The 17,500-nt window shown below is 37.0% G+C and overlaps 1 protein-coding gene across 3 annotated transcripts in view; it reads left to right on the top strand.

Annotated features, from left to right (window-relative positions):
* Nucleotides 1-17,500, top strand: part of LOC135219417 (mitochondrial coenzyme A transporter SLC25A42-like) — a 110,881-nt gene that overhangs the window by 19,022 nt on the left and 74,359 nt on the right. The window contains exon 1 of one of the 3 annotated variants that reach the window (XM_064256217.1): nucleotides 456-1,028. The exons of the other annotated variants lie outside the window; for them this stretch is intronic. Coding sequence (XP_064112287.1) covers nucleotides 949-1,028 — 80 coding nt within the window. The 5' untranslated portion in view covers nucleotides 456-948. Of the gene's footprint in view, nucleotides 1-455; nucleotides 1,029-17,500 lie in introns of those variants that run through there. 3 annotated transcript variants of the gene reach the window in all.

A 17,500-nucleotide genomic window follows, 5' to 3' on the forward strand; every position in this document is an offset into this window, starting at 1 on the left:
ATTTGGTGCGTAACATGTTATCAGTGGTTTCGTAATCGTTATGCAAGAAAGTCTAGGTGTTACTTAACCTTTCTCTCTTAAAGACGAATACAGCACGGTTATTGTCTTGGTATAATTAGTGCTTCTTCATCAAGTTATGACTTGGAGTTATTGTAATATGATTCTTTTTTAACGAAGATGTGATTGTTTTGCCATTTCCACCGGTATCGCTGACGGTGTCTTTCACCCCCAATAAATCAAAAAGGCCCCCCCCCCCCCCCCCCCCCCCCCCCCAATCCCCTCCTTTTTTTTTATTATTACACGTCCTATTCACTGATGCTAGATACATTTGGCTTTCGTTGCCATTAGTTTTTGACGGTGACATGCGGCGATGCCCATCAAAGAGAGAGAGAGAGAGTGAGTAAGTGCAACGAAGGTTTCTTCCTTTCTCTCAGTTTCTGCTGTGCCCCCTGACGACACGCACCGGGTTCAAGTCCATCTCTTCCTCTCCCGCTCTTTCTCCTCCAGCTATGCCTTACGATGGTCTGTCGTGATTCTCCTCTGCGATTGCGTCATCGTTGAAGTGGCAGCCGAGTGAATCTCTGTCGCGACCGCAGATATGTCCCGCAATTGATTCCCATTGCCACCCAGCCATTTACGTAGTGACTGATATATAATCATTCTAAGAGAAGGCAGTAGCCTGCCATTGATTTCTATTTTTTTGGGCTGAGAAATCGAAATGGGAATTGTTTATTTCTTGAGTGATTGAGTGAGGAAAGTGAAAACAGATCATTGTTGTCCTTTATACGATTTACATTGCGAACTGTGGCGATAATTGAGAATAGAGCTATCGGTCTTGTGTGTATAGTTTCATTTGTGGTCCATGAGGTGTCTTTTGTTGTTCGATTAGAGGGGGAGAAAAAAAAAAGCCTGCATGGATTACTGAGGCATTGTTTCTCGAGTCCAGTGATGAGTAAAGAAGGAAGGCATTCTTGGAAGGAAAGTCACCTCGATCTTGCTGTGAATGGTGTTATTCAAGACGGTGTCGGGTGAGCATTCTGTCTTTAGTCATAGCTGACGCTTTATCTAATCTTTCTGTACACACACACACACACACACATACGACACACACACACACACACACACACACACGTGCATCTACTGTGATTTTTGAAGGACACACACACATTATATATATGTATATATATATATATATATATATATATATATATATATATATATATATATAATATATATATATATATATATATATATATATATATATATATATATATAGAGAGAGAGAGAGAGAGAGAGAGAGAGAGAGAGAGAGAGAGAGAGAGAGAGAGAGAGAGAGATTTTGAGAGAGATTTTGTGTCTGGTTTTGAAGTATTGTTACCAGTGTTATGGTATGCTAGCTTTGTGCGAGGGTACATTCGTACTCGGGTGATCAAAATAAACGTAATGATGGAATGAACTAACGCAGGAAGAGTCTGTGTATGAGAGAGAGAGAGAGAGCCTGCTTTCATCGTTAGGTGTGGTGGAATGTTACCTGTTACATTTGATTAAGAAAAAGCTGGTAATAAAAGAGTTTCAGTGTTTGCCAGAGTTAGGATGGAGGAAAGCAATATGCAAATTTTACTCGCAAAATGTATGTGGTATGTTTTAAGGTAAATATTCACATTTTATATATATATATATAATATATATATATATATATATATATATATATATATATATATATATCACCATTTATTAGAACTATAAAGACCAATAGAATTCTGTTATATGTATATATATATCTATATATATATATATATTTTATATATATATATATGATATATATATATATATTATATATATATATATATATATTATATATAATATATATTTATATATATATATAGTATATATATATATATATATAATATGTGGTAATGGCGCATCGCCTTTTGCTTAAAGACACGAAGTTCACTCCCTTTCTGGTTATATTTTCTGACTTGAAAACTTTCCTTCCCTAAAAAGGTAGGTCTCGCTTCATTGTAGTAAAGCGTTACACTCTCTCTCTCTCTCTCTCTCCTCTCTCTCTCTCTCTCTCTCTCTCTCTCTCAGTATGTGATCTTAATGTCATTTGGCTTCCCGAACGCCTGGCCTTTGCAACAGATAAACATCGCAGGTGGGTTTCGACAGATTTGTCAGTCATCCGCCGATGCCAGATGCGGAAACATGTCACTGACCTCGTCGCATCTCTCGAGCGTTATTTATGGAAATGAGGGCTCCTCCAGAGGTGGAGCTCTCACTTATCCAGTATCACGATGACTGAATATACAATCCTGAGTCTGAAACGTTAAACTTTGCAATGTGTGAAATGGAGTTGGCAGGGTGTTTTGGCTAACGAAGGATTCGTGACCATTTTTTTTTTTTTTTAAGTAAGTGTTAAGTGATTTCGATTTATGTAGAACTTTCTAGAATGGCTTTTGAGAAAGGTAATGATACTTGGCATTATATACCGATAATAGACCGCATATATCCATAGCGAAAAGTTATTTTTATGTTCCCAAGACCTGAAGAAGCTGATGTTGCCAATATTAGTAAAAAGGTGACACGCAGATTAGCTTTGACGAACCAACCGCCCGTAATGGTTGGGTACCCCTGCATTTAGAATGTAGTTGCATCATGGTTGCGTTTAATTTATGCCTCGTTTTGCTCATCAAACTAATATTTAACCGGGACATAAATTTGATCTGAATGTTATTGCCGTCATGGCTGCTATTTTTTACCGGAACTCGTGAATGAGTTTTTACTTTGAGTTTTTACTTTTTTTTATGAGTTTTTTTTTAGAAATGTCTGTTTACAAACTACAATTTTATAGTATATATATGTGTAATTATATATATATATATATATATATATATATATATATATTTATGTATATATATAATATATATTATATATATATGTATACGTATATATATATATAATATATATATATATATATGGTATGTATGTATATATATATATACATACATACATACACACATTATACACATACATTCATACGTACATTATATATAGCGGAATAGTTATTTTCTAAGGTAACATTTTCGTAACTGCTTGTGTGTGTGTGTGTTTAACGTAATCTATAAACGCAGGCATGTCTATGCATATAAATGGTTCAAGTCATCTATTGGGTCCTGATAGGCTGTTTAAACCCACCACCCTTCAGATGAGAGACTGGCAGTGGGTTTTGACTTAATAACCCGTGGGTTGGAATTCTCTCTCTCTCTCTCTCTCTCTCTCTCTCTCTCTCTCTCTCTCTCATCGTCGGCTGATAAGTCAACTAGCTATGATGAATTTGCTTTGAACCAGGTGAAACCAGTTATCATTAAGCCTAAAGTTGACGTGGATTAATACAGGCGCGACGACTCCTAATGGATTCACATTCTTTCATTTTTATTATGGGTTTTAGTCCTAAAATTTTGTGTAGATTAATGTCGACGTCGAATCGTTATTTAGAATGGCTTTGTTACGTTCCGAACTTTGCTTTTGCTGATAAACAGTTTCGATCATAATAAAAAAAAAAGTTTGTGAGGATACCAGATAGCCATGTAATTAATGCGTTGTGCTTCTAAAGGATTAAAAAATTTGGTATTAGTTGAGTTTTGAGAAGTGGAATTAATCAGTTCTTTCAGAAAGTGAATAGGCTCGTCGTTTTCTGTGTGTGAATATGGTTGGTTCAGTTATGTAGCCTAAAGTTTGTGTTGGTACCAATGATTTCCAGGAGCGTTCGTGTTCCTCGAGATTTAAGTTCATTTTCGTACGATGAAATGTTGCTTGCATGTTAATAATTTCCTGTCATTTAAATGCATCATGTACGGATATAATTATTGTTCTGTCATTTAAATGTTTATTGTATAGAATTAATTTCCTGTCATTTAAAAGTTTCTTGTATATAATTATTTTCCCCGTCATTTAAATGCATCATGTATATAATTAATTTCTCTTAAACCTTCTTTCTTATTACTCTTTAACTGCTAAGGAAATTTGTAAACTCTCTCTCTCTCTCTCTCTCTCTCTCTCTCTCTCTCTCTCTCTCTCTCTCTCTTCTCTCTCTCAACACTGCTTGATTGGGATTTTCTGCTGCTGTTGCTTGCCCAGAACGGGGGTGGGTGGGGTTTTTGGGGGGGGGGGATGGGTCCGGGAGGCGTTGGCATAGCTGTTCATTTGCGACCGAATCAGCTTAGCGTTGGTATGGAAGGTATTTCTGATGCTAAATGTGTTGTTATCTGTCCTTTCGAAGGTTATCGGCCTTCGATTCAGGTAGTAACAGTTTGTTTGAGATCTTTCCTTCTTGCGCAGAGATAGAGATTTAACTTTCACTCTTCATGTCTTCACTTTCTTCGTCATAGAATTGATGATGGAACTGTAATGTTTCTGATATAATTATTGAAGTGGACAATGGAGTAACTTTTTTTTTCTTCTTATGCGGATAAATTTATTCAGCGGTGTCCTTGTAATACGTTTTAAATTACAAGGGCTTGTGTACTTGATACTGATTACCTTGAAATTTGGTTCTAGAAAGAGAGAGAGAGAGAGAGAGAGAGAGAGAGAACTGCTGTATATAACCTAGCTGTGAATTCGAAAATATAGCTCTTCCATTATGTCAGCATGAATATTTATTCAATTAATCTATAAAATTTTGTCATTTTTAGGATTTGTTTCCCAAGTTTTAACCTATTTAAGGTCATTGTTATTCAAAAGTTTTCCACTGTTAGGGTTAGTTTTTCAAAATTTTGCCATTTTTAAGATGATTATGTCCAAATTTTGCCATTGTTATGATTTCTAAATTTAGCCGTTTTTAGGATTTTTTGTTCAAATTTTGCCATGGTTTTTTTTTCTAATTTTGCCATATTTAAGATTTTTCCCCCGTAATTGCCATTTTGAGGATTCCAAAATTTGACCATTTTTAGGATTTTTTTTCCACTAATGATTTTTTTGCTATGAGGTTCACATTGTCTGGAATGTATCAAAATATTCTTTTGTTCTGGTTCGAACAGTGTAATGTATATTAACGATAAAGAGTTGCTTTTACAGAATTAAATTATAATTTTCCAAGCAATAAGCAAAATGCCATATTTCAGCTACAAGCTCTCTCTCTCTCTCTCTCTCTCTCTCTCTCTCTCTCTCTCTCTCTCTGTAGGAGGATAGTGCCGTCAGTGTACTTCACGCGGCGCACTGTAGGCATCACTTAGGGTTCTTTGCAGTGTCCCTCCGGCCCCCAGCTGCATCCGCTTTCATTCCTTCTACTGTACCTCCTTTCGTATTCTTTATTCCAACTTACTTTCCACACTTTGGCTTAAATTTTATATTCCTCTCTCTCTCTCTCTCTCTCTCTCTCTCTCTCTCTCTCCTCTCGGGTCTCTCTCTCTCTCTCTCTTCTCTCTCTCATGTGAATACGTTTGCATGTTGTGCCCTCGAAACCGGAAAAAAACGAAGATTTTTACATTTACGTGTTGGAAAATGAAAATTAAATAAATATTTGATTTTTTCAACGCCCAATCGGTTAATAGAGAAACATTTCACAGTAAAATGTAGTGTTCTGTTATATTTTTTGTATGTAGATGTTTACTTATAAATAATCCCTAAGTAAACTGTTAGTTTTACCGCGTTGTCATCGATGTGTCAATTATCTGAGAACCCCTTTTTCTTTTTTCTTTCTCTCTTGCAGATAAGTGGTTCACAGTTTGTAGAATCTCGTTCTATATTTATTCTTTGTCAAATCATATTGCATCTCACTTTTCGAGGACAGCCTGTCAAGTGTTATGTTTTAATCTATTGGGACAGTGTTATCTCCTAAAAGCTTTGGTGGAATTATCAGTGGCTTATTTTCTGTAGGTTTTGTTTTAGATTAAGATTTGCTATATTCCAGACTTTACTAAGCAGATTTGATTGGAGAGTTTTACCTGAAACTATTTTGTAGTTTTATAAGTACGTGTTGTAGTATTATATATATATATGTGTGTGTGTGTGTGTGTGTGTGTGTGTGTGTGTGTGTGTGTGTGTGTGTGTGTGTATGTGTGTAATTCACCTTGCTTTTTGGTGTAGTGACCAGGCAAACATTTTTTTCTTATGATATATTAGTTGAATTCGGTGTAAAAATACTAGAATTCTGGCGGATGTGATATATACAATAAAGTGTGAGATAATACAATGAAGCAGCAGAAACGTTGATAGAATTTTTTTTTTTTTTTGTAGACCGGATGGGTTTCACTACTAAGCAGATACTGACCATTCCTTTTTCCATGACGGCTGGTAATCGTACAGAAAATTATATACAGACTATTCTGTATTGAAGAATAAAGAGAGATAAGAGCGAATTATGTCAAATCTTATGAGAAACCTTAGAAATTTCGATATTACAACTTTAAGACTCCAAACAAAGAACATGACTTGCAGGAATATTGAAATCTGAAGGACCAGATACCTTACCATTGTCGTGTTAAGGTAACTCTAATGCTGGCCCCTTGTTTGGGGGGGTAGTGCCGTCAGTACACCTCACTTTCAAGTGGAATTGCTTTTGGCCTTCAACTTAGTTCTTTTGGGAATCCCTTCTGGCTCTAGCTGCCGTCCCTTTCATTCCTTTTACTGTAACTCCGTTCATATTCTCGTTCTCTCCTAACAACTGGGATGTGTTCCTCCTGTTACACCTTTAAGCCGTTCGACCCTCACAGTTACCCTTTCAGCGCTGAATGACTTCATAGGTCTCAGCGTTTGGCCTTTGCTTGATTTGTGTATTGTCTTCTACTCTGTAATGCGTCGTATCGGTGCATTTGCTGTATCTAAATCCACATTTAATGAAGCAAAACTTAAAACGGATAAACGAAGGTACGATACTCGAAAATATTTACTCGCTCATTTCGGTGCAAGTAATAGTATATATGGTCTTGCTTGCACACATCACTGACACAATACTCTTCATTGTTATTAAGGTTTTCTTCGTCGAAATTAGTTCTGCCTGAAACAGACTGAAGAAAATCCCTGTTTAAGTAAATCCAATGGTAAAATATGGCCACTGTCCTCACAAAGTCTTAATATATTGCAAAATAGGGAGAGTTGTTTTGTGCTCGGGACATCGATCCTCTGGCACAAAAGGGGTCCAGGAGCCCCCCCTCTTCCCCCTTCCCCCTCGAAGTTATACCTTCTGGAAGGTCGCCAAGTTAGGTCGATCGGGGAAATGGGTTAGAGAGAGAGAGAGAGAGAGGGAAGAGGAGAGAGAGAGAGAGAGAGAGAGAGAGAGAGAGAGCCGAAGTTTATGAGGCCGAAAACATGCAAGGGGAGTCAGAATTTAGAAGTCTTAGAAGCAGAAAGAAGATCGTTAAAGAAAAGCATATTTTCTTCTGAAAGGGGAACAAGGAAAACGTAATTAAAGGTCCCAGTCATATTAATTAAGATCGAATGGGGGTGAAATATCACGTCTTGTCTATTTTTTTTTTTTTTATGAGAGCGTGTATATATTTGTGGTCCGTCTCCCTTGTGTATAAATGTTTGAAGGTCGGGCAGTGGATGGGAAAGTCATTTCTATTTATATACTTGTATGCTATATCTCAAACCAATGTTAGGCTAGATCATGATCTGCCAGTTAATTAGATTAAATTTTCTTCTGCTACACATTTTTATTTCAGTTAATAGCTTAATTTTTTTATCGCTGTTTCTCTTAACCACAGAAATAGATTTATAAGATTACAGAATTGTTGAATAATCGAAGCTATTGTTAGACTGTAATCTTTTCTCCAGGGAAAATTAGACACAGTCAGCGTCTGAGGTCAGGCCAATATTTAGAGAGAGAGAGGAGAGAGAGAGAGAGAGAGAGAGAGAGAGAGAGAGAGAGAGAGAGAGCAGTCCCTGACCATGATTTCTAGAGTGGCATCATCTGATAAGGGCGACAGCTAATTATTCTTTTTCATTATCGGAACTCCCTGTGACTTTTAAACGAAATGACGTATTGAAACGAACATTTCGTGTTCGTTATGTCTTACTCAGTCTTATCTTCGAGGCTGACAAAGCCCTCTCGTTATCGCAAGTGCCTTGTGGAGACCAAAATAAACGAAGATGAATAGATTTGTGTGTGTTTGTCGCCCGTCCTCGTCGGTCAAACTAAAGCCAAGCAAGTAGATACTTCGATATTTTGTTTACCAAAGTTAATTCTGATTGAGAATCTTATTCTTCATAATAACAAGTTGTTTGGATTTCATGTCACTGGAAAGGAAATGTAGGACTTGGATGGCCAGTACGTCCAGTCGTTTCATGTGAATATTATCTTAAAAGTCAATAGTATTATTACTAAAGTTCCTTATTCGATCTCAGGATCAGAGAATAAAACTAGAAGGATGAGAGGGGAAGCAAGAGGGAATTGGTTTAATATGAAGTAAACGAAAGAATGAAGGTTATGAAAGCTAGGAAACGCAGAAGCAGAAAGAGACTTCCAGATCTGTGCGTCAAGCGTAAGAGACTCACTGAACAGTGCAATTCGAAGGCTACTCATTTTAACGTACGTATTAGTTTTGAAAACATTAAACAAATGGTATAATCCACGTGATATATAGAGCAGTTAGCTCCGTTGTCGTTTTAAGTTACATGTATAAAATGCAATTAAGTTTACGAAGTAGATTCAAGTATAAACATGGTCGGCAGGATAAAGGACATTTCCAGCAATCTGTACTCGTAAACACACACGTCTATTGTTTAAAAAAAATATATTCCTTTTTTTTTAGACTGTTTCCATTCATGTAGTGCCTCTGAAACCCCCTTTTTCATTAGGGGAGCTGTCGGGACATCACCTAGTCCTATCATAACCCCCTGTATTTGGAGCCATGTTGTCAGGGGCACTCTCATAAGATCGGGTCACGCCTAATTCATCGATCGGGGAGACGCTGCCCTGTCAGTAATAAGGCATCTGGGGACTCTATTATTATTATATACAGGAATGTCCGTCAAGGGGTAACATTAGTCCTCGTTATAGCCTTAGGTTTCCTATCCATTATCTCAGTTTTTAGAATTATCTTTCCGTAGGGAGGTAGTGCCATCAGAGCACCTCACGCGGTGCACTGTAGGCATCACTTAAGGTTCTTTGCAGTGTGCTCTTTCTGCCATCTCACTTTCCACCCACTTGTAAAAAAAAATTTTAGTGCAACTACCAGGTTTTCCACGTGTTACACCTTTTTAAAGCCTTCTTTATTGTCTAATTTCCTTTCGTTAGGTCCCAGCGCTTGGCATCAGGCCTTAATCTCATATTCCAGTTCTATAGAATTATTGTCGACGTTTATCCCCAGACTATGAAAGCGCATTTTTCTTACCCCCTTTTTGCACTGTTCTTGAACGACAAATATCCAGTAAGGCAGAGCGGCCGCTGTTCTAAGATATACCCTAGCGATTGCTTCGCTCTTAACTTGATTACACGGGCGCATAACATTTCGTTGGCCATTTTTCCCTTGAGGAACCGAACGTATTTTTCGTTGAAATTCTTAGCGACGATCGTGTTCACCCGGTTTTCATGGAGGTTTGGGGGAGGGGTTATGGAGGGAGGACACACGCAGTGTCTCAGAGTGGAATGACAATTTCTCGCGATTGTTAATTCTGTTGAACCACATTTTGTGTGTGTGTGCATCAGGACTTAGATTTATTGTAATGCCAAACACGATCTTATTAAAAAAGCAGTTCGTCTGAGCGACAACTGGGCCGTACTGCTTTTGTTATGTTTCCTGGTTGTCTGCAGACTTTATTGTAATTGCGGTATCTTGTATGTCACTCTTTCTTTCTCTTTTTTTATATGAGAAGATAGTGTCATTGTTATGCTTTTGTGTTAGGCTAATCAGTACGGTTTATGAATATGGTGACTAGTATTTTGCTTTTCCTCTCTCTCTCTCTCTCTCTCTCTCTCTCTCTCTCTCTCTCTCTCTCTCTCTCTCTCTCTCTCTCTCTCACATCGAATATGGCCATTTGGATGAGGAAATTTGGTCAGCAAAATAATGACCTTTTGAGGTTTGTTCCATTGGACACACACACACACACACTATATCTATATATATATATATATATATATATATATATATATATATATATATTTAATATATAATGCATGCAGTCACACACACATCTGTGTATATTATATACTGGAATAAACTTAAATGTTCGTGCTTATTTATATATGCATATGTGCGCACATGTTTAATGGCATCAGATGCTTTGAGGTGACCATTAGCGGTTAGAATCCAGTTTTAATATAATTTTGAAACGCCTGTTTTATATTTAGTCAGTGGTATTGCTCTTTCTATTTTTACCGTAAGCAATTCTAGGCCATTTTACGAAAGTATTAACGTGATGAACAGCAATTATTCAGAGCAGTGACCCAGAATTAATTGTTTCTCTCATTTCCTTAGGAAGAGAACTGCTAGCCACGCAATTTCCGTATTTCGGTGAGCGTGTCAGGCTTTCGAGTGATTTATATAAAGGTTTTCGGCCAATTCTCATTTGATTTGATTTAAATGAACTTGATTTAGTCACGTTCTTCAGTTTAGGTTATGATCCCATCTCTTTCTATTGCGATTTGGCCTTTATGAATGTGAAAAGATTTCTGCTAGGCACCGTAAAACTTAGCTACTGTGGCTTGATATCTACGCTTCACGTATTCCGAGGTGCTATACTAGATTCACATCAACCGTGCATTTGATGTCTAGGCCAGTCCCTTACGACGCTCCTGATTGGCTGTTGATAAACCAATCACAGGGCTGGAAACTCTCAATCTCTCTCGAGAGTTAACATGGGTAGGATCTATGTTCCACCTCTCCTGAGGGATACGTCTTTCAAAATTATGCCTCAGGAGAGGTGGAATACACATCCTGCCTATGTGAACTCTCGAGAGAGACTGAGAGTTTCCAGCCCTGTCATTGGCTTATCAAAAGCCAATCAGGAGCGTCGTAAGGGACGGGCCTAGACATTAAATGCGCGGTTGATGTGAATCTACTATAGTACTAAACATGGCGGAAGCTCTTGGGACGCCGTCTTTAGTACTAGCCCCTTGAGGATCAAAGTATTATATACCCCAATTTCTACATTGTGTGGTCGACAGAGTATATTAATAAGAGATAAATTCGCCCGGCCGTCTACTTTATATTTACCATACGGTGTTAAGTACTAACACTTCGGAGTCGGTGACGAGTAGATAGGTAGATAACAAGGCAAAGTACCACCACCAAGAATTGTTGATTTTTACGTCTTGGCCCAACTAGGAAATCGGAAAAAAAAGTAGAACGGCGAACTATCCGGGAATTACATACTTCGACGCACTGCTTCGGATTTCCGGTAGGTTTTGTAACTTACGACTATCGAAGGTGAACGCGTTACGTCATGTAATGAATCGCAGGGTGTGGAAGATTGCGGACAGAAATAGAAAGATGGCTGCGAGTGAGGAAAAGGGGATGATGATGGCTGGAGGAGTCTCCTTTCCTCAGAACCTACTCCTCAAGGGTCATTCATTCCAGCTTCTCGGCAAATACGCCGACGCGGTTTTCAAGTAGCTGAAACGTCGAGTGCGGGCGGAAGAGAGGGCCTCGTTGAATGGCCTTTATTCCATTCTTTGCGTGGGCAGACGTCGAATTCGTAACTGTGATTCTACGTGATTTAAAATTCTCTCTTCTTCTTCTTCTTCTTCTTCTTCCTCCTCCTTTTGCGTCGTATTGTTTGAAATGTAGGGTAATCGAATCGAATGTTATTTTGTATTCAACTCTCGAGTGAAGCTAAATTTGATGCATTACGTTACCGAAATAAAAGCGTGTGGCAGGAGAAGAATAAATATCGCAGATCTGTCATAAGAGGGTCAAGAGAGGTCTCCACGTCTCAACATCAGTTGGAATGGAGGCTTACTTCCTAAGCCATTCCCTTACTCCCCCCCCCCCCCCCCCCCCCCTTCTCTTTTCTTCTTCTTCTTCTCTCTTCTTCTTCTTCTTCTTTTTTTTTTTTTTTTTTTTTTTTTTTTTTTTTTTTTTTTTTTTTTTTTTTTTTTTTTGTGTGCTGCGTCCGCGTCCTACTATATTTTGGTCAAGCTTATTTCAGCCTTTCTTTGACTACTTTTCATGACTTTCTTTTTACATTTTTAGCGCCAGGCCGGTTCTTGGCAATTGTTTTTGAATATAGGTCGAAATACTTTCACGTGAACGTCATAAATAGGATTTGGGAAGTAGGCTATTAACTCTCTCTCTCTCTCTCTCTCTCTCTCTCTCTCTCTCTCTCTCTCTCTCTCTCTCTCTCTCAAATTATTGGGTTGAGACGTTTTTCCAGTTTGTCAGCAATAGATCATCAAAATGAAGTCAATTAGATAATTGTATGTGAAAATATTGGATTATGTAGTCCCTATATAAATTCCATATAGGTTCAAGTTTTGAGATTTCGTCAAGTGGCAGTTTTCCATTTTTTATTGTTGTTATAGTTATTATTCAGAGTATGGTGATATTGATTTTGTAAGTTTAGCTCTGTTTAGTGTGTTTTAAAATCTTGTCTCACATCAAACGCCGTTTGCAGTTAGTTCTGGTTTCCAGTGGATTCTTGCGGTTGCAATTCGTTATTGAAATATTTATTCACATTCAGCCACCTGCTATATCACTATTAATAATCTTCTTTTTCACCCCACTAACATTTTTCAGCTCGAAAATTTACATAAATATGGGAATTTGAATTTCAAGCAAATCCATACTAGTGTATTTGTGTGACAAAAGTTACACTCGGAGAAAGAGACCGGAAATTTTTTTTTTAAGTTGCTGTGTCAAGAATTCAATTTCGGTAAAATTCCTCGGAATATCGCATAGGCCTATATATTGCTGATGATTGTATTAAAACCAAATTTACGTGAAACTAAAGTGAGACAACTATATCTCCAGTATGAAAATGTATTTGGCCCCTGGCAGTGCAACAATGAAGCCATCAAGGATTTAATTCATTTATAATTTTAACGACATATAGTTTATAATATTTTGGAACGAAATCTGTCGTATATTTAAAGTGTAGTTTAAATTTTCTCTTGTATTTTCTTATTAATGCGAGACACGTGCAGCATGCGGGTAGTTTCTCAGCCCTGTTTTCAGTGCGCCAGACTGGCTTATTTGTGGTCTCATAAAGCGTTCTATTTGTGTTTTCTTTGGGTGTTCTCGTCGCTAGAAATCTGCGTATTGTGATGTTCTTGCTCTTTGAGACTTGGAAAGACGTGTGGGTTCGAGTTAATGCCCCCCGACGTCTTGCCACGTAATATGGTCTATTTTTAACTGTAGGTCACGTCATGCGCTACCAGTGTCATTTTAAGGGATCATTCCGTTATCGTGGCATTACAGTCCATCTTGGAGACTTTTAGCAACATAAGCCAGTTCTCAAAGATGTGCTTTTGTTGCTTGACACAAAAAGGAATCTTACGGATTAAGGTGTTTGAGATGAAGCCAGCCCTTGGTCTAGCCTTGTAGCACCTAACCTTCAGTTTGGTTTTGGTTTAAAACATCTTTTATGAAACAGATTCCAGTCGAGGTAAAGAGCCAGTGTTTAAGAATGAGTGGCGCCTCATGTTTCACTACGTAAAACTGGCTCTCCCATCTTTATGTAAGAATGGTTAATTTGAGGCGAATCGCTGATACGAGTACACTTTGCAGGAAGAAAATCAAGTTCGGTAGCCACAGCCAAGTCTGAGTTGCCAACTGCAATAATAAACATTTGCTTGGATGCACTTTATTATTATTATTATTATTATTATTATTATTATTATTATTATTATTATTATTATTATTATTATTATTATTATTATTATTATATGTTTGTTTGTGTATAAAAGTTACTGGTTTGTTCTGGAGTTCAAAGGGCAATAATAGCATTTAGTCAAGATTAGGAAGAAGAATGGCAATCAGATTTGTACTACAGGATTGGCTGTCTTCAATTACTTTTTTTATTGAGTGATTGCAACCTAGCTGGCTTTGAAGTATATTTATAGTGGAAATGCTTTGTAAACACAGTTTTTAGGTTGCTTTTGCCTTTATATTCTTTATAGCATGTTATTCATTAAAGCGCCCTCTGTTTGTGTGTGTGTGTGTGTGTGTGTGTGTAAGACAGTGTTCCTTAGTTACAAGAAGATTCCCAGTAAATGGGTAACTGACACGTTTTTTTGGTTCAGTCGTCTGTTTTGAAAGTCTTCTTGTACTAGCATTACTGTGCACTGATTTATGAAGTGATACTTCAACGCTTCATTACGAGTTAAAGATTAGTATTGAATTAATTCTCCGGTGAATGTTGCCTGGTTGCTTATTCTCTGTTACTCACGAATATATCTGTGTTGATTGTAAAACAACTTGTGTAACAGAAGGCTAAGTCGCACTTTTTGAGACAAATTATTGGTTTGAAAGCCAACTCCACGACTACGCGTAGAATTATATCTTAGTAAAGCCAGTTTTAGTAAGTATAAACAAATCAGTCTTTGAAAATATGCGCAATGCTTGGACATAATTATCGTCCGTCTGTTCGCGTGTGAGAACGTCCATGTGACCTTGAAATTCTGCAAGTCACCCTAAGGCTGGTGGTTGGCCTTCGTTTCTGGATGAAAAAAAAAGAAAAAGGAAAAAAAAGGGGGAGAGAGAGAGAAAAATCTTTTCAAGCGAAAAACACAAAAAGGGGATTTGGTTGGCAGCAGCGACTGGTTGGTACCATGAGTTTCTGAGACCATGGTCGCGCCTCAGAAACTCAGAAACACCAGGAGAAACGGTTGGGTGGGAACAAGTAAAACGAGTTTGTTTATTCCTTTTTTGGGACTGTTGAGAGAGACATACATAGATCTTAATTGGCTGGCATTGAAACAGGCGATTCCCTAACATAGCTAGGTCTTCATGGGGATTGAATGCCGTAAATGAAGTGGCATTTATGTTCTATATGCTGGCCTTATGCCAGCTGAAGCATTTGTTCTTGCAAGTATCCCAGGACACGTAAACTGAGTTGGTTCAAGAACTGTGTTTTTTTTTTTTTTGTTTTTTTTGTGGGGGGGGGGGGTGTTAGAGAATCTAGCCATATCAGGAATTGTTTTTGGGGGTAACTTCATTTTTTTGTGGCCAGGTTTTTTTCTCTCGTTGCTTCGTAAGTTGGTTACGTGCAGTGGTTACACAAGTTGAGTCATAAAACAACATGAGAGCTCCAAGTTCTCTTCGCTCCTCGGGTGGTTTTTTCAGTCTTTTAATGAAACGTTGGATTTTGCTAGAATTTCCCACTCTCTCTCACTCTATAACAAAATTCATGGATATTTTTCAACCATTTCACGGTTTTGTGTGGTTGTCAGTCAGAAATTTGTTTTGTTTCTTTGAAACAAATGATAAATTCTGTCAGATTATATCCCCTCTCTTTCCCGAGGGATAATGGCTCATGGAAAAGGAAAGAAGATTGCATTTGATGGGCTTATCCTTCATAAGAGGGTCAAGAGAGGTCTCTCTCTCTCTCTCCACCTCCCGAGTTGAAATTCAAGCTGTTTACCAAATCCATTCTCTTTTGCTGTGTTTTTGTGCGGTTGTGACCTTCTCTTTATAACAGCTATTTTTGGTTTCGCTTTCCATCTTGGTTACCTCTTTTTTTTTTCTCCATATTTATATAATATTATTTTTAATATTCATTCGTTTTTCTATTTTATTTTCCTTGCTATTTGAGTGTTCTGTATGCTAGATTGTTTTATTGCTTTTATTGTTGGTCTCCTCTTGCTTTCCTTCATTGCTTTTATTTTGGATTCCTCGTCTGTTTTTTTTATTATTCTAGGTTTACGTTTTTCATTCTAACTGGATTTCTTTTTGTATTGGATGAATTTTTCCCCTTCGGTTTTGCTTTCAATTTACTTTGTTCTTTCTTAGAACGCCTGTTGTGTTTGGTCTTCTCCGCTCTTTCTACGAACGCGTTTTGTTATATGATTTTCCCGATCAGAATTTGAATACTATTATACTGAATTCTTTTCCCAGTCTCTCTTTTGAGTAAATTTCTCCAAATCTTAATTTTTTTCCACGTAATCTGTGTCCCTTTATACGCTCCATTTTCTCTTTAAATTGTTTATGGTATGTTTATTTCCATTTTCTCTCTACGAATGTTCCACGTGTATTCCTTTACTATAATTCACATTATAGTTTTTCGTTTTTTGTTATTTTTTCCTTCCTTTTTCATCACAGTTTCTCTCTCTTCCATGACCTATATACTTGATCTGCTTTTTGTGTTATTCGTGTATATTACTCCCCCTTTTGATCGGTTTTCCTTGCGTTTATATCTTTCGCTTATTTCTTGTCTCGGTGTTCTTATTTTTGTGCTTCATTTTCCTCTTGGATTCTTTATACTTATGTTTTTAATTGTTAATCTTTGCTCCTCGTTCACTAATGTGAAGAAATTTTCGTAAATGTGATTCCCGTTGTCCTTTCTGTATTTATGGTTTCTTAAAATTCTGCTTGTATGTTTCTTCCTCTCCTTTTTTCTTTCAGCTGTGATCCTTCTTTTGGATGTAAGTTTTTTTTTTTTTTTTTTACCTTTAGGATTTATTGTTTTTCTGCTTTTATGATTATCTTAATGTGTCTATGTTTCTTCCTTCCCTTTTTTCTTGCAACCGCTTTTTACCGTTGTGCCCTCTGCTTAGTTCCTGTTTCTTGCTCTTTTCTGTTTAGTGTTGATTTTCGTCATTTCAGGCTTGTTTTTTTGCATTTACTTACTGTATGTCTGCCGAATTTTATTCTGTCCCGGTGATTGGTCCGTATGACCCTGCTCCTGAATGCGCTTAATGTAGAGTAGTGATAACAATTCAACATTTGGGCACAGTTTTCCTTGTCGAAAACGAAGACAATGGTTGCAGGTCCACAATGATGTAGCATGTGAGTATATAGTCTTTAATGGATATTAAAAGCTTTCGAACCTTGTGCTAGGTTCAACTTCAGTCCTGGTACAAGGTTCGAAAGCTTTTAATATCCATTAAAGACCATATACTCACATACTATATTATTGTGGACCTGCAACCAATTCCACATTGATTGTGCGAGTGTCCGACGTATAATGAGTAGCGAACCTCAAGTTTTGGAAACAAATCGACCAGTGAAATTATGTCAGAAACTTCAGTAGATGAAATTCATCCACTTGCAGAGTTCTATAAAAATTTTATATAATTGACGAAATATAAATAAAAACAAATCCTTCGGGCCACCCCTGTGAGAGTGATAATCAGCTCTGTGGTTTGGTGGTAAAAACTTTTTGATATATATATATATATCTATATATATATAGATATAATAAATTATTTTATAAAAATTTTTAAAAATATATATATATATATATATTTATATATTTATTATTAATATATAATATATATTATTATATGATATTAATATATATATATATATTATATTATCTATATAATATATAGATATATATTTATATATATAATTATATATATATATACAATCACAATACACACCACACACACACACACACACAC

This window comes from Macrobrachium nipponense, chromosome 11, assembly GCF_015104395.2.
Source record: "Macrobrachium nipponense isolate FS-2020 chromosome 11, ASM1510439v2, whole genome shotgun sequence".
In the NCBI taxonomy this organism is placed as follows: domain Eukaryota; kingdom Metazoa; phylum Arthropoda; class Malacostraca; order Decapoda; family Palaemonidae; genus Macrobrachium; species Macrobrachium nipponense.